The sequence below is a fragment of the Buteo buteo genome, chromosome 2, assembly GCF_964188355.1.
Source record: "Buteo buteo chromosome 2, bButBut1.hap1.1, whole genome shotgun sequence".
NCBI classification, from domain to species: domain Eukaryota; kingdom Metazoa; phylum Chordata; class Aves; order Accipitriformes; family Accipitridae; genus Buteo; species Buteo buteo.
Genome location: NC_134172.1, coordinates 50,549,185 through 50,574,446, shown reverse-complemented (window position 1 = coordinate 50,574,446; position 25,262 = coordinate 50,549,185). Strand labels below are relative to the sequence as shown.

General features: G+C 40.6%; 1 protein-coding gene across 1 annotated transcript; it reads left to right on the top strand.

Moving 5' to 3' along the window:
• Positions 1–230: 230 nt before the first annotated feature.
• On the top strand, positions 231–19,364 carry INHBA (inhibin subunit beta A). Its single transcript, XM_075054388.1, has 2 exons — positions 231–984; positions 12,077–19,364. Exons 1-2 carry the CDS (start codon positions 597–599, stop codon positions 12,958–12,960), a joined length of 1,272 nt encoding a protein of 423 aa, XP_074910489.1. The 5' UTR covers positions 231–596; the 3' UTR covers positions 12,961–19,364.
• The last annotated feature ends 5,898 nt before the right edge of the window (positions 19,365–25,262 follow it).

Sequence of the window (25,262 nt, the reverse complement as noted above, 5' to 3'; positions counted from 1 at the left end):
AAAAAAGAAAGAAAGGAAAAAAAGGGGGGGGGGGGATGACAGCCAGGGGGAGCCAGGATGGGCAAACAGAGATTAAAAAAAAAAAAAAGAAAAAAAGACTAAATTTACAGAAATGAAAAGAGATTTTAGAAAGGGGGGAGGGCAGAAACCACGAGTAGTGATATTTGAAGAGAGGTGTGTGTTAGGGGAGCAATGAGCATAAGGAAGCCAGCCTGCCTGTTCCTCCCCCTTCCTAATCATAGCCTTTACTCACAGACAAAACTCCCTCCCTCTCTCATTCACTCACTCACTTTAGGCCAATCCGTCCTCTCTCTCTCTCTCCCTCTCTCTGTGTCTCTCTCCTACTCTGAGACAGAGTCAGAACTCTTCTCCCTGACAGCCACAAACATCTACAGCACTTATTGCATTCAGAGAGGGAACCTGCAAACAAAACTTCACAGAAAACTTTTGGTTCTTGTTCCAGAGAATTTGCTGAAGAGAAGGAAAAACAAACAAACAAACAAACAAACCAAACCAGCCCCAAAAAAACTGTGCGTGAAGGGGGAGGAAAAGCAGGGCCTTTTAAAAAGGGAATCACAACAACTTTTGCTGCCAGGATGCCTTTGCTTTGGAAGAGAGGATTTTTGTTGGTGCTTTGCTGGATTATAGTGAGGAGTTCCCCAACCCCAGGATCCGAGGGGCACAGTTCAGTCACTGACTGTCCATCATGTGCCCTTGCCACGCTCTCAAAGGATGTGCCCAGCTCACAGCCTGAGATGGTGGAAGCAGTAAAGAAGCACATACTGAACATGTTGCACTTGAGGGACAGACCTAATATCACCCAGCCGGTGCCCAAGGCAGCACTTTTAAATGCCATCAAAAAACTCCATGTGGGAAAGGTGGGAGAGGATGGTTATGTGGAAATAGAGGATGATGTTGGAAGAAGAGCCGAAATGAATGAAGTCGTGGAGCAAACCTCAGAAATCATCACATTTGCAGAATCAGGTGAGTGCTTGAAAAACAAAACTGTAAAATATCCTTTGTGCCAGAACTGCAATTAACTTCTTTTCTTCTCCTCAGCAATAATGTTTTCTGCAAGGCTGTAGGATGAGACTTGGGGGGAAGGGAGAAGGAGGAATGGGATGGGGGGAACAGGACTCTGAAGAAATTTGATTTTTCTGACTTAGTCTTGGCTACAGATTACACTTGCTGAGCACAGACAGCCACACAGGGAGGAAGCTCTCTAACCAATCTTGAGCAGAAAGTCAGGCTGCAGCGGGATCCTCCAAACTGTGCCTGTGAAGCCAGAGTACTTGCAGTAAAGTACTGGATTGCAGAGCTGATGGTGAAAGAAAAAGGGCTGAAGCCTTTTCGGGAGTTTATCAAGACAGAAAGTGAGCTGCAAACTACTTGAGAAACAATCCTTTCATGTAAAAATTATAGTGGAAGTTATAAAATCGGATGAAGCAGCTTTAACTTTTAGAAGTGAAAGGGCTTTTTTGTGTTTGTTTTTGTTTGTTTTTGTTTTTTAAATTTAACACAGCATCTTCAGCAATAAAGAGTTGCAGGGACTGTCAGATGACTTCAATAGAACTGGACAAGTTGCTGTAGCTGATCCAATTCGTAATGCAGACTTTTGCATACTGGAAAAAAAGATTCTGTTCCTAAAATGCTCCTGCCAAAAAAAATGCAACCTTGGTAGAGTGTATTTTGAACTCTTTCACAGTTCTGTTTTCCCTAACTCTTATACAGTAAGAGCTCAGAATATAGATATTTATTAAGTAATGGCTTAAGATTCACATCAACTGCCTATAGGAAACAGCTCTAAAGTTGTACTTTACTGTATTGTTCCTACATGAATAGGACCAGAACCTGTTTTAATTCAATGTATATGTGTGTGCATATGTATCTGTTAATATATGTATGTTTATACATGCATCAATAGCAGTATCTTGCAATAATTCTATCATCTAACTAACAGCAACTTTTTATGATGCCGTCTAGCCAAAGCATTTTTCCTGTTGCCAAGACGGTTTTAAAAGAATGTCATTGTTTTGTTTGGTACAGCATATGGTAGGCAAAGTATGCAAAGGAACTCCAAGCATTTTAGTTTAAAGTTTGCTGCAGCAGTATAAACAATTAAGACAACACTCAGAGTTTCCAGTCCTGAAAACCTGTTGACTCAGATGTTCTGTTTGCAGGGAAGCCATGCACAAGAAGCGTGCATGCTTTTAAGAGCAGACATTCCTGCTGGCTGTCCGATTTCCAACTGTACAAGGAGCCCTTGCCTTTGGAGTCCTTGTCAATATACGCATTATCAGTTCTTTCGTATGAAAGCTCAGGCTTTTCAGTTTTCCCATCCCCTCCACTTCAGAAAGCAGGCAGAAGGTGTCAATGCCAGTGGTCATTAGAAGCAGGGGCGGCTCAACGTTAGTTGAGAAATTAGTTTTTAAAAGCAAGGAAATCTCTAAGCTGTCTACGAGTCGGATTCCCCACCTGGTTTTCAGCAGCTCGCTCTGAGCACAGTGAAACACATATGGCATGAGCAGTGGTTTCTCTTCACTGTGTGAGTCCCAATCATTTGTAAACACATTATTGTCTCTCCTGAGCTCTGACACAAAGGAATTTGGAATTTGATATATGCCTCCTCAGTACGACACCCTCCAACGGCGGCTCCTGAAGCCATTGGCTCTCGGGGTCACGTGAGCAGTGAAAATCATGCCGTTGCCCACACGCTGGCCAACAGTCCAGCCACCCATCGCCCCCGCCGCAAGCTACCCAACACTAACGCGTCACTTTGATTTACATAGCGTTGTCCTACCACTGCTAGCCAAATTCATTTAGGAAGGCTTATGCTATGTGCAGCTGAAGGACAGGGGCATCCGCTGTGTTCCCATGCCTGTTCTCCCCTGCCGCTGTTCTCCACCTTCACGCTCAGCACTGAGGCAGGAGGGCTGCTCCGGCCCTCTTTCCCACACCTGCTAGGCTTTGATCTGGGAGGATGGAGGAGCAATTAGCAACCTAGAAACTGAGCTCTAGGGTTTGGGCTTATAATGGAAATAACTCCACTCTGCGGAGTAACTTGGGACTGCTAAATCTTATTTTTCGTCTGTGGCCATTCATATTTGGTGCCTTGCTAACATCAGAGGGTCTATCACACTTCACAGGTGCTAATGCTGCAACAACTTAAGTAAACTCTACCTGCGGTCTTTCCCACTCACGCACCAGCAGCATGGTGTGCCAAATATTAAAGCAGTATTATTTTTCCTGTTGAGGAAAGTGAGGCAAAAAGAAGGCAAGTGACATGTCATATAGGAAGTATGAGTTAAACAGACAGGTATAGAATACAGCCACATGGACAGTCCCTACTTTTCACTCTGTGGGAACTGGGAAGAGTTTGGATAAGTTTAAAACACCAGGCAAGAGAATAAACATGTTTCTCTCACAGTCAGGTTAACATTCTTCCTGCTTTGAATGTGAAACTCACTCTGTTTCGAAAGAGGGCAATAGGAAATCAATGAAAATGAATGGAAACATCTCACGTATCAAATAAAGGTCTATGGAAAGAGAAATAAGACTTTAGGCTGTTTTTTCCTTTGGGTATGACTTGACATAAACCAGCCATTCCCCCTACCTTTCAGAAGCCACATTTACTACTTGCCTTCATAAAAAAGTAGTATTTCCATCTTTCATCAGCTGTATCCTCAGACATACAATGAAATGGAGTGAATGAACAAATAGTGCCCTGTGCACGTGGCTCTGGCTTGAGACTGCTATTTTCTAAAATAGACCAAAATTCAAACGAGCACAGGCTTCAGACAATTAAAGGGAAAACTAAATGCAGTGAACTTGTCTGAAGCACAGGTGTAGTTATGTCCAGGAAATCAGCAAAATAGTTGGCAGGTAGTTTTCACAGCTAACAAATCCAGGCAGATCTTTGCAAAGCTAATGACTGCGAGTATTGGGCAAAAGTTTACAAATGCACCCTACTGTCCTTTGGCACTCTTACAAGTAAAACATGAAAATGATTTTCTACTTGCATATCAAACTAAGATTACTGACCTCGATTAGTTGCGCTACAAGGGTAGCTGTGCCAGAGCTCTGTGGGTTACTTCAAGGTCTTAAAAATAGACTTTTGAGGAGAGGGGTCATATAATTTTGTGACACACAAATCCAACAGGTTCTATAACTGAGATACCCAATGCTCATAAAATATGGTTGGCTACTAACTCTTTCATTATTTTACGTAGATAGCTTATTAGGCAGACTTGGGATTTTGCCAAGTGAACTTGATCCTGGCAACTAAACTACCAATGAAATGGGTTGCTAACCTCAGCCCTCGAGAAGGTGATAGGAATTACGGGATGGAAATACTGAAATCCAAAGGCTTATCGTTAGGAGAGCTGTCAGGAAAAAAAATGAGAAGTTTGACAGCTACTTAGACCACTTCTATCTTTTTGTATCACTTCATACGGAATTCCAGGTGAACTGACTTGGTCATGTGATGTCCACTTTCATGTGCAGATACACGTGTGTACACACTCACGCCTTTTCCTAGGAAGGTACCTACTCCTCTACAGCCATGCTGGCAGTTCAGGAGGAAAAAAAGGATGGGTCGCTTATGCCTCTTTAAATCATTCCGTCAATTTTCTTTTGAAAACAAATGCATTTAATGGTACAGGTATCCGTGCTGAATAAAGAATGGCCACGAGAGGGCACACTCCAAAGGCTTTTTGCTCCACACAAGGCAACCTTCCTGCAAGCTCCTATTTTACATAATTGGATCCTGAAACCCAGAGATCTTTACGCTTATCTGTACCTTCTCTGAGTGGAGCTCTTGTTTCTCTCTTCTAGTTTATTTAAAAGGCAGAGATTCACCGGAGTGGAAGACTGCAAGTAAAATAATGCAGGAAGGAAACAGGAAAAGGCAAAGGGGAAAAAGATAAACTGATGGATGCTAGAAGTTCTGGGAATCTAGAGACATCAGAAATTATCATTATTATTTTTTACAAAATACTGAGAAATGTGACCATGAATCATCATCTGAGCTGATTTTCTCACATCTTTTTTTTAATGCAATCTCCTTGGCTTTTAGAAAACAACCCTATTTCCCCTGATTTTTTTTTTTTTTTTTTTTTTTTTTACTTTGGCATGCTATATCAAAGATTTCAAGTTTAACAAATGAAAGCAAGTTAATTCCAGAAGAAGAAAGCCATTCTGTATTAATCTGTTTCATTGTAACAACATGTGAGAATTCAGGGAGGTTGGTTGGTTTGAGAACAATTTGAGAAAGCACAAACAAGTCTGAGATGGTGGGAACCAGATTAGAAAAAGATATCTGAGAGAGACAGGGACAGAAAGTACTGTATGTGTCCATCTCTGTGTGTAGTCATGCACGCAGTTTTGTATGCAAATGCAGATGGGCATATCTGAGTATGCATTTGCCAGTCTGTGTGTATAAGCGCATGTATGTCCATATGTATGGGTATGCCAAGGCAGACATGCTTATATACCCGTGTAGCTGTACCTGCATCGTTGTAATAAGAATAGATTCCTGCAGATACGTATGTGCATTCATGTGCTCTCCTGTGTGCAGGATGTATCTACACTGCGTATGCATAAATGATTCCTGCCGAGGAGTTCTTATATCTAGATATGTCTATATGGGTATGAAAAGGTAATCTCATTTAATGCAACAGAGCTTTGAAAGATTGACTTAGGATTGAAGCTTTGTCTACCGGAAGCAATTGGAAGTTCTGTTATTCATTTCAGTGGGCTTGGGATTTGCACCTTAATGCACAGAAATTAAATATTTTAATGAAAACAGACTGGCAGCTCCCGATCACTTAATTTTAGAGTTTACAACAAATTATTACAAGTATGTACAAAAAAAATTACTCTCTCTTTTATAAAAGACAAAGACTTGGTATTGTTTTTACCTTGAACTATGTTATTGGTGCAAGTGACCCTAAACTTCGCTTGAGCTATTTTAGACGTAAATGCAAAAATCAAGTAACAAAAAACTTCAAGCAAACAAACACCTTTTTTGTTTCTAAATATTTAAAGCCATGTGGGGGAAGGGCTTTCAATTTGGAAAGAACTCTAGGCTGTGGATGTAAAGCGCTTCCCTCCTAACAAAATAGGAGAGGAGAGTCAAGGTTCACCACAAGTGAATTATTTCACATTCTGAATGACCTTGTCAATGCCCCTTTGGGTTAACTTTTCAAGAAAAGGTTTTAAATAAGGTTGCTGCTGCTTTTTCCCCCACAAATGCTTGGGAAGTAGTTCTTTTTCCTGGTTTTCTTTTTTGGTTTATTTTTTCTTACAACAAAATTATCCTTTTGCTGGCAGTAAAGAGTATGTGAAGATAAAGATAAGGTGTTTGTTATTTGTGCCATAATTGCTCCTCCCTTTCTAAGAGGCAGCAGTCAGGCAGTCAGGGAGCAGGAACGAAAGTACGCAACCTGGATGACCAGTCACATATGAGGGGTGATGAGTAGTTGGAATAAATTGTTTGCCAGTGATCCATAGGCTGAAATGCATTCACAAAAATGGCCACTGTCTAATCACGGTAATAACACATTTGTAATAATCAGTCTGCCTAGGAGATAATTGCCAGACGATAACAGTGCTAAATTCACTGAATAAATTCTACGCTGTGAACAATTCATCTAACTCTAGTGGTCACTCATTAGTAAACATTTTGAGCAATTATCTCTCAATAACCATGCTCTTCTCTTCGCTCTCTTTAGAGGAACCTTTCTAGTAACCTATTTTTTTCTGTCTCCTGGGGAACGGAAATGAGAAGTGAAGAGAAGGATGCTTTTGAATGTAATTACAGATTGGCACGCAGTACAAATTCCCCCAAATCTAAACATAGGCGGTAGTAAAGTTAGCAACTAAAAAAGGAAAAAAAAGCTTGCTTTGTATGGAAAAACAGTTCACTTACAGTATAACGTAAAAACGGTTCAAAATTAAGCAGGGGTGAAGCATGGAAATTTAAAGTAACAGCACCTTCTTGCACAGTGAGCGTTTTTCAAAGGAAAATTCAAATACTGTGTTTTAAGAGAAATTAAGAATAAGTCACATTATAATGTCAGAAAGGATAATCACTTTCATAACGAAAAAAACCAGCCTTAATCATTTAACAGCATATGGTTTAAAAAAAAAAAGAAGTCATTTTAAGTATCTTAGCATTTTACTCAAAAAAAAGATCCTCTTAATTGCCTAGCTTAGACCCTACCTAGTATACGTGTATAGCTTGAACTAACAGGGCTCGATCTTGAATCCCGCTGCAAATTGCCAATAAATGAGCTTCGACTGCATCGTTAAAGCCAGCGATACCGAAGGAAGTATCCTTAGCCTCAGAGGAAAAGCACGCTAGAGCCGGAGGCTCCTGCCACGAGCCCAGCACAAGCTGCCCCATGCAGGGCTGCCCCACGCAGGGCTGCCCCACGCAGGGCTGCCCCCGCCAGTCCCCCCACGCCCGGGCCCACACGGGCTCCGCCAGTCCCTCCACAGCCTCCCGCACCGTGCCCGGTGCCTAGCGCTGCTTGGGAGGGGGTTCCGAGCGCAGAGCCCCACACTGATCCCTGAACAGCCCTTCCAGGGGTGGGGAGGGGGGTACCTGTGCAGGCGCCCCTCCGCTTGCACGTTCAGGTTTCTCTCCTAAAAAGGTGTGCGAGCAGCACTGAAGAGAAAAACAGATAGGAGCAAACTCTCATGCTATATATACTGATACTACACTTTCTTTCCATTCAGTAACTCCTTCCATTAAAACTTTTACCATATATGCACTACTTCTTAGGGCTTGTATTTTTAACCATTTCTCACAGCATTTGCTGGTGTTACTCGCGCTGCTAGACGGCTCCCTTGGCGTCACAGCCCTCTTCCTGGAAGGGACTTTGCTCAGCAGTAAAGCAGAAAGGTGGCCTCTCCAAGGCTTTGGGAAGGGGAGATGAGGAAAAGCAATCAAAGGGGGCCCAAAGTAATCCCTCGTCTCCTTTTTCAGCTGCTTTCTGCTATGATAACAATCCAGGCTGTTGACATCGCTGTTTATATGAGCATGGAAGTGATGAAGGCATTACCACTGCCGGGGCTGTGGGTCTTTCCGCAGGAGTCAGGCAGGAGGAGCAGGATGATTAGAAATGGAAAAAGACCCTTGCAAATCAGCTGTCGCAGATGAAAAGGCAGGACAAGAGGATAAACAAAGTGTAATTATGGAAGTGGTACCATTTCCAACTTTCAGGAAGGTCCCCTTTTTACTTTCAGTTAGATGAACAGTATATATTTCCAAAACTTTGAACCTGGTTATTAACTCGGACCAAAAAGGAAAGACCGCTAAATCCCTAAGCAATATTTGGAGAAAATTAAATACAGCCATTTTTTTTCATCTCAGAACCCTTGAAGAATTTATTTTATTGTAGCACCGAACCTTTTGGAAATAAAGATCCTGTTATAAAATGAATGTGTAACCATAATAAGTCAGATCCAGAGATCTCAATTCAGTTTTAGCACAGGCCAAGCTCTGATTTCAGAATAAGCTTGTCTGAGCATAGTGGTCTTGTAAAGACTGCAGGATTCATAGCATTTGTGCTGTGTGATCGTAACAAACTAGTTGTGAATGTGGAGAGAATTCAGAAAAGCTTCGTTTTTTCCTAATGTGAAAGCATGCTTTTTCTGCCCAACTTTCCACCATTCCCAGTCTCCTCCTAAAAAGATCTGTGAAAGGGAAAGGTTTTTTAATTGCTATAAAGCCTTTTATTAGCTATACAGGTTTGAGGACTTAGAATTTTGTTTCATCCAGAAATATTAGGCTCATAGAAGCTTCCTGCATCTTTTTTCTTTCGGATCTGAATTGACCATTCGTGTGTGAAAATGTAGCTAGCCACATCCAGAGAGGCTGTTACTGTAGCTAACAACCTACAGGGAGGCTGTTATCCCTGTGTAAGGACATGTCTTATACTACCTTGCTTGAGCTCACTTCCCTCAAGTGAAGAAAAAGCAAGTACTTGGGTACTTTCAACATGCTATTGTAATGTTTTTAGTAATGAGGAAGAATTCAACTTTCACACATACAGGAGCATATGAAAAACTAGTTATGAGAGTTCTTGAGGTCCTGTTTCTTTCATGTAGTACTATCTGTCAAAATGACTGGTTGCATTGCTACACTTCTGGCCAGTGCATAAGGTAATATGAATATTTATTGTTGGAGATGTCACTTCATAACTATTTTCAACTCTCACTAGCATAGAAATAACAGAATGTGAAATATCATGCATTAGCACTTAACAGCATTAGGTTATTCTGTAACGCAGGCCTGTCTGGCTTTTCGGATCAGATGAGGCCATACAGCTTCTTCCCCTGTTGAAGCAGGTCTGCACACCCCAGCTGCTTTCTTCAGAGTACGTGATGGGGCCAGTTTTCCATGTTCATGTCCAGCACAACTGATCTGCTTATGCACAGGATCCTTCCTAGTGCCAGAACTACTGTCTGTGTGCCCGGCTTGGTACCTCAGGAACACAGAATAAGTTTTGCACTTCCCAGCAATATGTGCCTATTCCCTGCACCACACTGTGAGCTCTGGGGAAAGAGAGCAGCTGGGAAGAGGCTGCTGATGCCAGAACACTTTCTACAGCTTGGGCTAAACCATCTTTTTTCCCCCAAGGTTTCCTTGGGTAGGGACAGCAAGCAGAAGCGGTTGGATGGAGAGTCTTGGAGGCAGCAACCCACTCCTGGCAGGTCACCTGCCTTCAGGTTCCCCTGAAGCCCAGGTCCCTCTCAGAAAGGCTTTATTGGGACTGTGCCAAGGAAAGGGATAAGCTAAAGTTAGAAGCTTGCTTTAGAAGAGAGAGTCGGGGGGAATGAAGCCACAGGCTGGATGGATGGTCCTCGCAGGCCTTAGAAGTATCTGTTCTTGTAGAGAATAATAGAGAGAATTCTCTCTTTATAACATCGCTATGTACAAGGCAACCAGCCTCTTAGACCAGACTTCCTTTGGACTGGAGGAATGTCATTGTACATCTCCTCATGCTCTGAAACCCAGGCAGGAGTGGGATTAATGCCTACCACGTGCCCTCTGCTCCAACACAGCTGGCAGCTTTGCCATAGTTTCATTTCCAGAATGGAAAAAAATTATGTTAGCTGGTAAGAACTGACTAATGAACTTTCAGTCATTATTGAATGAATGTTATTTAAAAAAGAATAGAAAAACAGTAACTCCACCGTGCCTCACAGTACTGGTCAGCTTGCTCTTGTCTTTTCTATAAGCCACTTCCTTTTTTAAGGCACAGTCCCACCAGTTGTTGTAGCTCCCTGAGAAATGAATGTAACTCACTTTGGAGACTGGCATCAGCAAAGTCTGTGAGAAGCAGTTAACACAAACCATGTGTTTCCCTATCTCAGTGACAGTTAAAGTCACGGCTTCACACTCTCACTTAGAGGGAAAACAAAAACAAAACACTGTGCCCTTTGGCCACTGTAATTCAGAAACGTCTGTCTCTTTGACCTGGGAATGCCACCAGGGAAAGCTGAATGTGTCAGTGCCAGGACTTCACAAAGAAGGAAAGCAACAGGTAGCTCAAAGGGCAGCACAGCCTGCCTGCAGACTTCAGAAGCCAGGAACTCTTGAATTTGCAAGTGAATGCAGGATAGATCTCTTGTGATTTTGCCCCACTTCTGCTTTATCTTAGAACAGGGGAGCAGGGAGATGGTGAGGGAGCCTGTACTAGTGGAGTTCAGTGGCAACGGGAAGCAAGGAGGAGAGCCTTGCTGCCATGAGAGCAATTTTTCCTGTACACGTCCAACCACTTCAGTTTTGATCACCACTTGCCCTTTTTACGGTGCAAAATTCTGGTTCCCCGACAAGCAGAACCGCTGCACAGAGAATTGGGTCAACAACTATGGGTAGCTCAAGAATAATATCAATGCCAAATTGATAATTATGAATACTGTTTCTGTCTCAATAAGGTCAGATATCTGTGCATTTCAAATCTGTAACCCCAGTCCATCCTGGCCTCCATGCTGAGAAAGAACAAAAGATGCCAACATGGCTTTTTCTTTTGTCAAGAAAATAGAAAAGTACCTATCTTAAAAAAATAATACCACCCCCCATCCCCCCCAGCAAATTCATTCTCTCTTAACTTTTTCATGCTCTAGTGATCAAATCATTAAACAGCCCTCATTATTCATTCCAACTTCTGCCAGGGATATGAGCTCTGTATCAGAGAAACACCCCCTCACCATCATAATCATCATCATGACATCTCAGCAAGTTGATACAATTATGCCAGAGAACCATCCCCATAATTATACAGTTCTTTAGTTCATTTCTCAGTGTATTCACCATTACTATAATCACAGCAAGTACAGTGTGTTAAATTAAGAACAGGATCTACAGCTAACATCTCACAGGATGAAGAGTCTGCCTGCTGCAATTCTACAATTCTTTACAATATAACTCTGCAAACCTCTTAAAGCTGAGGCTCATATTTTAGTATTTCTTTGGTTTTGAAACAATTGACATTTACAACTCTTTTTAAGATGTGTTTGAAGAATGGCATTTTACAGAGGGAGAAAGGGCAGACCTCATTCCCACATCATTTCCAAAGTATTGCCAAAGAACTGGCAGGGCTGAAACTCACTCCCTAACTTTAGCTATTAGGTGCAGATTTGTATGCGTATGGTACGTATAGTCATGGACTGTCATCACAAAAGCATTTTTGCCTTTCAGGTAACAGTCATCACAAAGACAGCTTAGGCAAATGAACTCTTAGCAGCTACTGATGGTTATTTGTCGTGAGATGCTTTACATAAATGACTATATAATTACTTTAACAAAATGCTTTGGTTAAAATACAATACCGGAAAACAACAGGCAAAGGAATACTTTCCTAAAGAGAGAATTTTCACAAAAGACAAACTGAGGAGGGGATGAGGTGAAGGAAGGTTAGAACAGAAGAATCACAAAAATTTAAAGATCCAAGTAGGAAACCTAGGGAACTTCATGCCTGTGGCAACAGTAACAGAATTCTCTTTAACAGAATGCAAGCAGACATACTAACAAGTTCTTCCTGTCTATTTCCATTTACCAAATCAGGCACAGCCAAGAAAATGTTGCACTTTGAGATTTCCAAGGAAGGCAGTGAATTATCGGTGGTGGAACACGCTGAAGTGTGGCTCTTCCTGAAGGTCTCCAAGGCCAACCGGAGCAGGACAAAAGTCACCATCCGCCTGTTTCAGCAGCAGCGGCAGCCAAAAGGCAACTCTGAAGGAGCAGAAGATACAGAGGACAGGGGACTGAAAGGTGAAAGGAGTGAGACTTTGATTTCGGAAAAGGCAGTGGACACCCGTAAGAGCACTTGGCACATCTTTCCTGTCTCCAGCAGTGTCCAGAGAGTCCTGGACCAAGGCAAGAGCTCTTTGGATGTGCGGATTGCCTGTGACCTGTGCCAAGAGACTGGAGCCAGCCTGGTGCTACTGGGCAAGAAGAAGAAAAAGGAAGATGATGGGGAAGGGAAAGAAAAGGAAGCTGGAGAATTCACAGAAGAGGAGAAGGAGCAATCACATCGGCCCTTCCTGATGATGCTTGCCCGGCACTCAGAGGACCGCCAGCACAGGCGGCGGAGACGAGGCCTGGAGTGTGATGGCAAAGTCAACATCTGCTGCAAGAAGCAGTTCTTTGTCAGCTTCAAGGACATAGGATGGAGTGACTGGATCATTGCACCTACAGGTTACCATGCCAACTACTGCGAAGGAGAGTGCCCCAGCCATATAGCAGGCACATCTGGTTCATCGTTATCTTTTCACTCCACTGTCATCAACCATTACCGCATGCGGGGCCACAGCCCCTTCGCCAACCTCAAGTCATGTTGTGTGCCCACCAAGCTGCGGCCCATGTCCATGCTCTACTATGACGATGGCCAGAACATCATTAAGAAAGACATACAGAACATGATTGTGGAGGAGTGTGGCTGTTCATAGACGCATGTGTGTGCAAGACCCTTCTCGTTGAGAAGAAAATGTATCAAAAGCCCAAGAAGAGGAAAGACCGGACATGGTATAGCCTTTTTTGAATGACACAATCATCGGAAATAAAAGCAAAAAAAAAAAACCAAGAGAGAAAAGAGAAAGAAAAATAAAAAGACTTATGGAGGATCAGGAAAGACTTCAGCTGTAAAAAGGAAGAAAGCTTCATGAACCCGGGCTTGAATGAGATACGTCTGAATGGCGGTATGGGTTGGGGACTTCCCCTTCCTTTCAGTATGGTCCTTATCTTATTACATAGTATACTAAACTTTAGTTATGACTAGGGGAGTTATGTTCCCTCCCTTAGTTACCCATCAGTTCAAGCAGTGGTAGCAGCTCATCTAATCTGCAGCAATTTGGACTAAGTCCAAAATGTCATTGAAATTCCTTGAAAAGCCATGTGTATGAACACTACATTCACTGGCACTTTCCCCCAAAATTTACTGAGGAACTGAGTAGGTGTGTAGTGTTTGTGTGTATATATATATGGCTATGTATTTATATACATATCTCTATACATACAGACACTACATACATACATATACTTAACATTAGTAAAGGGACAATATTGTGCAGGTGTATACACCTTCATCTTCTGCACTACATTTACAAAAAAAAAAAAAGAAAAAAGGAAAAAAGAAAAATGAAGAAAAAACAGAATTAAAAAAAGAACGAATGAAAGAATAAAAGTTACATTTTGTAAAGGTGCTTACAACGTTAGAACTATGCAACCTAGTTGGTTTGAAACTGTTTACCTGCGAGAGAAAGACAAAAAAAAAAAACAACAGAAAGACTTTTTTTTAAATGGAAGTAACTTGTTTTAAAAAAAATTCTTCAGTGAGAGATACTTGAAAGGAACATGTTTGTCCAGTTACTGGAGCCAAACATTTCTATATTTTGTAAAAAAAAAAATTTTTAATCGTTTACTATTTGCACTACAATGGTGTCTGACCTGTCTAATCCTTATTTAACAAATATTTGCAAGGGAGGGTGGTTGGGTGTGGGAGGGGTTGAGAGCTGCACTTATTGTGAGCTATACAAGAACTGCTACAGCACACAAAATAGCTATTTTTATGATTATAATAATTATTATTATTTTGTACCTTAAAATGAATAGACACATACACCAAAGACATTTGTGTGAGCCTCTAAAAAGTCTGTTTGTGGTTGGTACCATTCACCTGTAATAAGTTAGGGTTTGAATTAAGGGTCAGTGGGTTGATTACATTCAGGCTAGAATATCTGTTAACCAGTTAAATTCAAATAGTGCCCTCAACAGCAAATTGCCATTTGAAGTAAGCCCAGAAAAGCCCTGGGATTTGGATCCAACGTGCTCAGATCTAAGGTCCATCTAAGTATAATTGTACTCTTTTGCATGTACAACACTAAGACTTGTCCCTGATGCACAGCAACTGTGCGTTTTTGGGAAACAACTTTATACAAGGGATATACATATGTATATATTTCTGTATGTATATATGTATGTATACACAAGGTATAAGCACTTCTGGCTTCACTTTAATGTTCTTAAAACAATGAATGTTTGTGTGCAAAGCACATTATGTTAAAAGATTGTTTGTTTGTTACTACGAAGTGGGAGGCTACACGTTCAAAATGGTATTTGTGTGAGAGAAACCTAAAGTGCTGGTGTACACTTAGAAAGTCTCGATGTAAAATTGCAAGCAGCTTTGGGCCCTGCCCACCATCGCCCCTGCAAATATACAGAAAATGGCAGTTGTGGTAGGATTTCTGTTTGAAACGCAGTCTTCAGCGAAAGACTGGCTGTCTCAACCACCACCCTCTAGCATGACAACTCTTAATGTGTTTGCGCCTTACCTGTAAGACCTAATTTTCAGTGTCAACACCTAACCTGATGGGTCCAACCCGTAGGGCATAGGTAGATAGTTTTTTTAAAAAATTCTATTGCTGTCATATTTAAAAGAATGTTAAAGTTACAACATTTGTCTTTGGGTAGGGGGAGATGATAAGAGGGAATGGGAGAAACCTTTAGGCCCTGCTTACACTGAGTTTGGTAACCCTGAGCCTGAAGCTTCAGACTCTCACAGGTTTGCAGGACCAAGCCCCTGTTAGCCGTCTTCTGACGGGACAGGCTTCAAAATGCCTCTCGCGGAAAGAAGCGCTAATGTGGCTCCCCACCTTGTTGAGAGCACAGTCTGTAAGAAAAATTAAAAAAAAAAAAAAAAAAAAAAAAAAAAGATAGCACAATTTAACCCGGTCACATTGGCTAGGGATAGCGTGTTAGCACCTTCATGGCAAGAACCATGTTTAAACAGTGTAATCAGGGCCTTCATTTTTTGTCAGCCAAAACTGTTTGTGTGTGCATGTGCGCGTGGGTGTTCTCTGTGTGTGCATATGTATGTGCGCATGGGCGCATGTCAGTATTTGTATGTATCAATAGAGATTTAAAAAAAAAAGAAAAAAAAAGAAAAAAGAAAGAAAAGAAAAAAAAAGCCCTTTCCTCCGTTGAATAGATATCAACATACATGCTTATAGCTACGTTTTCTATCTAATTTATTCCACAGTATTTAGATTGCATAGTACAGCTAATGGTTATACATTTATGTACTTTTTATACAACACATTTTTTACAGACTTGTTTGCAATTTGCAAAAATAAAAATTTTAAAAAATTATAACAATTGGGTAAACACTAAATTTGTCACTAAAGTATTCTGTAAAATATCAAGGCTTTCTGATTTAAATTATTTGCAGAAGTTTGTTGGGTTTTTTGTGTTTTCTTCCTGGGGAAAGGGAGGGATACCAAATGCTAGTATGACAATTAAAAAAAAAAAAATAAAAAAAAAAAGATGCACAACTAATTTATCTTTATAACTTAAACAAACCAAGTTCCTGACCCTGCTTCATTTGAAGCAAGTGGCAGAATTATTGTTCATTTTTCTAGAAGTAGAGCCAGGCTCTGGAACAGCAGGAACAGGGACATCATAGTCTGTGACAGTTGTTGAGGAGAGTACCTTTTATTTCACTGGGCTTTAGACTTGGCCTTAAAATTGGATGCATATTGTCCCAGAACCCTTACTCATGTCAACAGGCTCTTTGACATCTACTGGTCTCCTTACAAGAGTAGTAAAACTACTTACATGAGTAAAGGTAATCCAGGGTGAATCACAGGTTCCTTTTGTTGTGGACAGTGTGAAGGGAGAGAAAGGATTTTGAATGAATGGCACCATATTTAACATTGTTTAATTCAATTATTTAAACCAGGCTGCTTGCATCATGGTTGATCTCAACGTAGTGGCAAGGGAAGCAGGTGAGATGGCTCATGTTGGTAAAAACTATTCTCAAAAGTGATTAGTTAGAGAGCATTGGAGACCTGAAATCCCAGCACCTTCCCCTAAATGACAATGGCAAAACTCCCATTGGCTGCAAGCGGAATAAGTTTAGGCTCGTGGCTTTCCTGGCCAAAGCAGAAATAGCCTTTAAAAAGAAGTCTGATGCTGAGTTTGATACCAGCTTCTATGTGGTGTATGGGGACTGGCCTTGGAAAACATGAAATTAGCCTGAGACAACTTCCAAGTGAGGAAAGAAAATAGGATTTTAGATATGGTGAGCATATTTCACGATAGATACACCAAAAACAGAAGAAGGTTTTCAAACCAAGAAGTAACTGTTCCCAAGCCCCACTTTTTAGCTTTCATTTGTGTGTGTATACTAGCCACAAATTTTAAAGGTTTCTCCCTCCAATCTCTAGATTCAGTCATGGGGTTTTGATTTGTGGTCAGTTATTTAAAGTAGGGGGAAATGAAAAACTATATGATAAAATAATATAAGAAATTGGGATGTTAATCAAGACCGACTGATTCCAGCAAAACACCACATTCCTGATAATTTGATTTAATTAAACCTGCATGTACTTAAAATAGCATTAGAAATTGTTACCATATTTAAACAGTTGCTCAAGTGCATGCAGTCTCAAAAATCACTTCTTTCAGGTATGACTATACCAAAAAAAAAGAGGCTTTTAACTGCTAACACATTCCTGGGGCCCCCAGTATAAGAAAGGCATGGACCTGCTTGAGTGGGTCCAGAGGAGGGCCACAAAGACGATCAGGGGGCTGGAGCACCTCCCCTATGAAGACAGGCTGAGAGAGTTGGGGTTGTTCAGCCTGGAGAAGAGGAGGCTCCAGGGAGACCTTATAGCAGCCTTCCAGTACCTAAAGGGGGCCTACAGGAAAGATGGGGAGGGACTCTTTATCAGGGAGTGTAGTGATAGGACAAGGGGGTGATGGTTTAAAATTGAAAGATGGTAGATTTAGATTAGATATTAGGAAGGAATTCTTTACTGTGAGAGTAGTGAGGCACTGGACCAGGTTGCCCAGAGAGGCTGTGGATGCCCCATCCCTGGCAGTGTTCAAGGCCAGGTTGGATGGGGCTTTGAGCAACCTGGTCTAGTGGAAGGTGTTCCTGCCCATGGCAGCGAGGTTGGAACTAGATGGTGTTTAAGGTCCCTTCCAACCCAAACTATTCTATGATTCTATTATTCTATATAACCTATTTCCTGTTTATATTGAAAATCTATTTTCAGTATATATTTAATCACAGAAATGTATTTGTTTAGTACCTCCACAACCTTGCTTCACAGTGGACCACATTTGGTTGTCTTCCCCCCTCCCCATGTCAGAATCTCACTGGATACAAGGCCTAAGAAACTGGCAGAAGTGCACATTAAGATGTTTCTTTGGGAGGGATAAATGTATTTGTATTCTTGGGGTTTAGCAAAAGGAAATGCTTACAGATGCTTATAATTATTCTGCACTCATATGTCACAGCAGAATACCTGTCTAGGGTCCAAAACGGTAGAACTGAATGAAATGGGAGTTTTGTCATTGACTTCAATAGAAACATTCTCTTACCAAATCATTGCAAAGTAGGACTCTGTTATATATACCTCCTTTTTTGTATTTAGTTGAGATTTAAGCCATCAAGTTCTTTTAACTGTGACACCACAAGGCCACACAGAGGCTAGCAGCAATATCTCTGAGGTAGAGAAGTTCAGGCATCTGTAAAGTCTATGTGTAAAACGAAAATTTTTATGGTCTGTAGTTACTCATGTGGAATAGTGCCTTACTCTGTAAGCAATGCTGTTGATTTCAGAGGGTCTCCTTTCCTAGAAAGTTACCAGTCAGCATCAATAAAGTGAGCAAAATCTATTTCTACAGTGTAGGTAGAAGAGATGTAATGGAAACGATTAAGTTCTTTTAAGTTAAACCTCATGTCAATAGTGTGCATCAGTATAAGAATCAGATGCTAATCACTTTCCTTACACTGAAAAAAGCTTTACTCCCCATCTGCTCTCACTGCATTACATGTGGAGTAAAAAAGTTTTCAGTATGAGTAAATAATTTGACCTTTTGTGAACAACTATAAGCAACATTTTCATGGGCAGAAACAAACAACACTTCTGAGTTATAGAGCTATTTATTTTTTGAGATATAGTGAATCTGTGTTAATTCTCAATGGGTTTCTTTGTATTTAAATACTTTCAAAAACAATACATTGATGATGGGTTGAAGATATATATATGTATGTATGTATACATATTATATATATATCTACAGTATATATATACACACACAACTATATATATGTATATACATATATATAAATTATGAAAGCCAAGATATTATGAAGCCTATTTTGTTTTTATCATTTTGTGTTTTGTTGTTGATATTATTATTATTATTATTATTGTTATTATTATTATTATTTTGCATACTACATGCAGTGCTTTAACCAATGTCTGTTCGGCTAATGTAATTAAAGTTGTTAATTTATATGAGTACATTTCAACTATGTCAATGGTTTCTTAATATTTATTGTGTAGAAGGACTGGTATTTTTTTTATTTACATTATGTTTAAAGAGGTAACAGTTTGATATGTTCTCATTTGTTTATATTAGAAGTTATTTATTTTCACGGCATTCCGTCTGGTATTTTGATATTTGGAAGGCATGCTACCTATACTTTGTACAGTTAGTGGGCAGTATTCAGCAGCTCCCGGTAGTTTTTTAGGCCCTGTGTTAAATAAAAGACCTGTTTGGGATTTTTATTTTAGATCTTTCCTATTGGTTTGCCAGGACCACTCAGTGCACTTATTGCCAGACACTCTGCCTGTGTGACCAATTTATTCCTACTGTATTTACCCAGGACAGAGGACCAAAACCACCTCTGGTGTAAGTCCAGTGACTTCAGTGAAGTTATACCAGAGATGCATTTGGCTCACAGAGAAAATGCTTGTGCAAATCAATGCAAAGAAAAGGCAGAAAGAAAGAAAGAAAGAAAGAAAGAAAGAAAGAAAGAAAGAAAGAAAGAAAGAAGGAGTCTTCGCATTTGGAAGGGGATTTCAACGTGTAAAAAATGTTTGGGTCAGCTACTATTTTATTTTACTTTGTTCTTTTTGTTATTTTGCTCTTTCTTATACAGCAGCAGCAACAACACAAGTGAAATAAATAAAGGGAGTTTCACCAAGCATTGTGTAATCGTCCCTTAATATGCATTCCGGGTTGGGAAATTCATGGGAGCTGGGGAAATAACAGAAAAAATTTAACCTTATAGGTGAAACATGTGGGTGCCTCTTTGGACTGAACAGTGTGACGCCTTTCTCTTCGGTGTGACTATGCTAAATGGACATTCGAATTCATGGCCCTACATGTAATGGAATTTTAGGTTGTTCACTTCTTCTTGTGAAACACAGCAAGTACAAAAGCTAAAGCCAGCTGCAACTTCCCTTTGCCTGCGGGCTGTTAGATTTTCAACTACCATCACCACAATTCCCTTGAAAAATCCAGAATTAGATGTTTACACAGATAAAAGGAGAATTTGTTTTACCAAGACAAAATTGCAAGGCTGTCGGTTCACATGCTCTAGTTTATAAATTGATTAGTAGTCAGATGAAGTGATCAAAGAGGCCTGATCACAGGCAGCTGATCCCTGGTCTGAGTGAGAAATTATCTGAATACCCTCATATTTGAAAGTAAAGTGAACTTACGAAGGGTTTTCACCAGTCATTGCATTCCTACGGTGATAAATGGACTCCTGCTACATTCCAGTGGGGTGAGAATCAGGGAACAAGAATTTTGAGGTTGATCTTTAAATGGATTATTTGCACGGTGTTCAAGCATAGGCCACCGCAGCTATAAGCAGGCCTTTTAATAATCAGGCACTGAAAGCCTTTCTACAAAGGCTGGAGAAGTGAATTGCTTTCCTCCTACTGAGAATAAGTTTTCAACAAATCAATGCAATCAGAGCTAGAGAAAGCCTTTGTTTTGGATATAATTAAGACATGATTGAATATTTGCTTTCTTTCCTTTATTATGATCACTAGTATTATTATTGCCAGCAAGGACAAATCCAACTGGATTTGGAATTGCTCTAAGAGAATAAAATCATAAGGGCTACTTGATTCCAACTGCTATTGTATTAAGCTGGTATAAATGAAGCTTACACTTCAGGTGTAAAATGGGGAGTTATCCTTTCTCTGGCATGACATGAAGCACAGTACTGGATGGTGTAATCCAGATTTTTTTTCCATTTTCTCCAGCCATTTGATTTTCTTCTTATTTCAAGAATGCTATTGAGAACTGTTGCTATTGTACAGGCTTGTTGAAATGCCCCATGTGAAAAGAACAGTGAAGAACTAAGAGATGCCTTTTGCACGAGCAGAACAATCTGCAAAAACTGAAAAAACCCTGTCCTAAACAAATTACATCAAGCTAATAATATACAAACAAAGGCAGATAAAAGCAAATGACTTTGCAAAACAGATACACAGATATTGTCTACTCAGTGTGGATTTCCTACCTTAGAGGAACATCTTCACACTGCTGCTTGGGCTATTGAATCACTGGGCAAGTTTCAGTGTGTATCATGATTCTTTCCATGCTTGTCACAGGGCTAACAGAGTCTACATTTTGGTAGTCTCAATGACTACCCTCAGTGATCCCTTTCTTACTTAAGTTTGCCTGTCTCCCTGAAATACAACCACAGACTGATTTCAAGTACTGCCTAGGGCTCACAGTGACTGTCCTCCCTTAACGCTGCTGATAGAATTACAGCACAGTGACCAAATCCATGGGTTCCAAATACCTGCCGCCCAGCTTCTATGACCTCTGGGCACTTCATGGTTTCAAAAGAGGTATATCGTACATTGTCACCTTTTGATCACATCTCTCCTGTCTACTATTGCTTCTCATCAGTTTTGCTATAATTGCATTGACTGGAAAAATAGTGCAGAAAATCATCAGCTGCTAGAGCATCCCAAATCCTCTCTGCAGGACAGACTTAAGTGAGTGGTGAGGTTTCCCCTTCCCCTCCGACAGCCAGCAACTCCGAGCATCTGAAGTGGAAGGGTTGGCAGGAAGGTCCACATGAGTAGACACTACCTATGTATCTTCGTCTTATGAGGACTGTGAGAGGGAATGGGTATATTTTTTCTTTGAACAGTGGCAAATTCAATGTACACATTACAACACCACATCAGGAAGCAGTATAAGAATTATTTAATATGTCTGACTCATCCAGTCTTTATTGCGTGAGAAAGTTACTCTGTTTCTGAGAAGATAGAAATGTGTATCACCAGAGTTAAGGCCTCCAGAATTTCATATAACAGCAGACAAAAACAACACAGCAGCTTTATTCAAACAAGAAAAACATTCAGAGGAAAGTTGGCAAGAGATACTAGCAGAGGTCCCTAAAGGGGCTCTTGAGCAGACTGCTCCTCCACAACTTACACACACACAAGAATGCCTCTTATGGCTGCATTAGGATGCAGTTTATAGGCCTGGGCTTGATCTTAATGAAGTCAGCAGGGTATTACAGACCTGGATGAGTTAACTGAAAGTAAAATTAAGTCCTATTTTTCGAGAAAGATCACTGAATATAAAAGAGCAAAGAGTAAGATGGTAGATGACGTGGGCACTTTAATGAACCACATATGAGAGTGATCAGAGTTGAATGCCTTTGAAAAATGTGAAGATAGCCTAAATTGGGGCAGAGGTAGAAAAATCTCCAGTTACAGAATGCAATCTCACAGGGTCTTTCTACATAAGGAGCCCATTCAAAGGTCTAAATCTTAGTTCTCAGCTGAGCTGTGTGTCTTCTACTTCCCTGACATAGCCCTTCCCAGGGTCATGCCAGTCTCAGAAATGGCACAATGCAGGAAGAAGACGTAGCACCACTTTCAGGCATCAGACACTCACTGCTTTTGCCGCCCTGAGAGTGCACAGAGGCCACCAATCTATCTAAAGACTGGGCAGACAGATTGGTTAACAAGTGACAAAACACACTATTTCAATTTTTTGAAATTTCTAGCACATGACACAACCCTCAGAAGCAATTCAGGCCTGTCTCAGCACTGGCAGGTTACCTTAGTATGAATCAGGTTTAAATTTGTCATGCTTTCAAATGCATACCTTTTCGTGCAAATCCTACTCCTTTCTCACGCTTTCAGTGGACAGCCTGGTCATTTGTACACAGCTGTTGTGGTGAAATTGGCTCCAGGTTTAGGCTTCAGGCTCTGCTTCTCCATTTGTATTTCCATAGCCTAAGAAAATACTCTCAGGCACTGGAGCTTTATGCCACCCCCACATGTCTGGGCAGGAAGGAGAGAGATCAGATAAGTCAGTTAATTATGTCAACAAATAAGAGACATTCTCTACGAATAGAAACTCCAGGTCCAAACAGGAGAAGCTCGGTACTAGACCTGACCTGCCAGTAACCCAGCCCAGGTACCGAGAGGGTCTGCAGCACCTGGGGAAGAATGGAGGGACTGCAGGGAGAGGAAATGCAGCAACAGTGGAGTGGTGTCAATCACTCCCATGCAGTAACTGTCACATCAGGTCATGATGCAGAGATTAAACTTTTTGCTGTCACAAATGACCTCTTCAGGGAGCAGCTAGGCAGAGAATCCACAAGAGAAGAAGCAAACTGCTATGCAGAACCTGGCTCAAGAATCTATTATCAAAATATTGTTCTGAAACAGTAACTATACCACACTTAGGTTTGTTACAGCAAGAAGGTAAGTTGTACTTGTCCATCTTTCTATCTACCTACCTGCAAAACCTATGAAAATTTCAAGAAACTAGAAGGGACAGCTGGAAGGGTAAAGTATTTCAAAGCTGCCTGCAGACTATTTAAGGGTACTGTATTAGAGACACAGTACTGAAAAAGACACCAAAAGCCAGTATGATGGATCAGCAGCATAAAGTCATATTTAAGTGAGAAAAATTGAAAAGAAATGTCAGCAAGTTAATTCTAAAAACATATTACAGGACATTAGAAAAGAATCTGAGTACTCTGCAAAATCCATAGTATCTAAGAATGAGTTAAAAGGTGAAGTAAGATAAATGCAGTAAGAGTCAATGTGTGCTTTGTAGGTGGAAAATCTGTTTCATTTCTTTGAAGAAATCAACAACTTCATGGAAATGAAAACACGCTGATATAGTCAGCTTGGATTTTCCAGGAGGAATTTATAAAGACCCCCACTAACTTTTCCAAAAGAAACCAACCCATCATGGGATAAAGAAGGCAGCACACACATAACTAGTAGTTTTAGTGAAAAGAGATGAAAGAAATGGAGAGATGTCATTGGTGTCTGGCTCTGCATTAGGGTCTGTGCTATGAGCGTAAAAATGTGAAAAGTGGATGAAAAGTCAGATGACAAAGTCTCCTGATGATACTAAGTTAATCACAACAGTAAAGGCAATGGCTGGTAGCACAGAATTGCAGAAAAACTTCACAAAATAATTAAAGAGCTGCTGAAAATCAGTATTGATAACTGTAAAGTAACAAAAGTAACACAGGACACATGCAGGAGAAAACAATCCCAAATTCCCATGCATAGAAGTGAGCTGCCCCTCAGGAAAGGGACTTCAGCATTGTAATGGACAGTGTTAGCTAAATGCTCATCATCCGTAAGAAAAGCAAGCTTAATGTTAGGGATTACTAGGCAAGACAAGGTTTGTTGCTTATTAGACCGGTTGGTATAGCTGGAAAATGCAGATGTGGTTTTGGGTATTGAAAGAGAATGGCAGACTTCAGGGTAAAACAGAAACTCTCATCAGGTAGCTGAAGACAGCAATTAGGCCCCCCTTTTGCTTTCTCTCCTCCAGGCTGAGAAAGTCCAGCTCACTCAAACTCTCCTCATACAATTTCCTTAGAGGGACAGAAATAAGACATCATTTTTAGGTCATCATGTTTCTGATTGGAAAAGCTCACTCCTCATTCTCCATTAGTTATGTCACTTTTACATCAGCATAATACCACGTTCTCTCTGGTAGAACAACACAGAGGACCAGGTTATGAGCAGATACTGGTCCTGTGTATACAGAAAGAATTCACTCAACGCCACAATACAAAAATACAGTTATGCTGCAGCAAATCAGACAGCTTGATTATCCTTCTGATGCAGCCAGTTGTGTTTTTTTTTAAATACATGTTTTTAAGATCCCTTCCTTTTAAATCACAAAACTCTATTATCCTCCTTGTTCAGCAGCTACAGCCTGTGATGATTATCTCTGAGCTTTCTTCAAAGGCCAGTCACTACTTCCTTCAAGCTCAAGTTCAAGTCCTCCTAGCTGTTTCAATTACACAAGCCATATGCATCCCTGGGGAGACAGACCGATGGGCAAACCAGCTTATGAATGGCCAGGTTTGCCTTGCTGCATTCATGCAACAGCAACAGAGATTACGTTGTTTACATTATTATTCCTGGCCTACACTATCTAAAAAGAAAAGGAAGAGGGGTCCGAAGGGGGGGAAGCAAGGAAAGCTAAAACAAAGATGGGGCTAAAACCAAAATTAAACTAGTCTTCATACTATTTCCACATAAACAAAATTGTTCAATGAGCTTTTTCTAATAGGGAAAAGGTCCCTCCTTAGAGGAACATAGACTGAAAAGGAGAAGTGGAAGTAACTTTAAAGATAGGAACACACCCGTGGGTAATAAATATTTATAAAATAAGACATACATCAGCCTGCCACATACGCTTTCTACAAAATGATGTATGGATGGCTAAAGTGTGATAAAGAAATGCAGAGTAAAGTAACACAGAGCCTAAATTTAGACACTTGTAGATTTTTCCAAATGTTGCATTTTCAAGTATATTAAAAAAAAGACAAGGAGGAAGAAGAAAGATGAAGGTTTTCTTTTCCCCAAACCAAACACAACTGTTTCACATCTTCATTTTTTCTTTGTTTCTTCCCTTTTTTTAATTTCCCTCA

Excerpts from the sequence above, each read along its gene's own strand:
- INHBA (XM_075054388.1), top strand. The coding sequence starts at position 597 with ATGCCTTTGCTTTGGAAGAGAGGATTTTTGTTGGTGCTTTGCTGGATT. Across the intron at positions 985-12,076 it reads CATCACATTTGCAGAATCAG|GCACAGCCAAGAAAATGTTG; the intron begins GTGAGTGCTTGA and ends TTACCAAATCAG.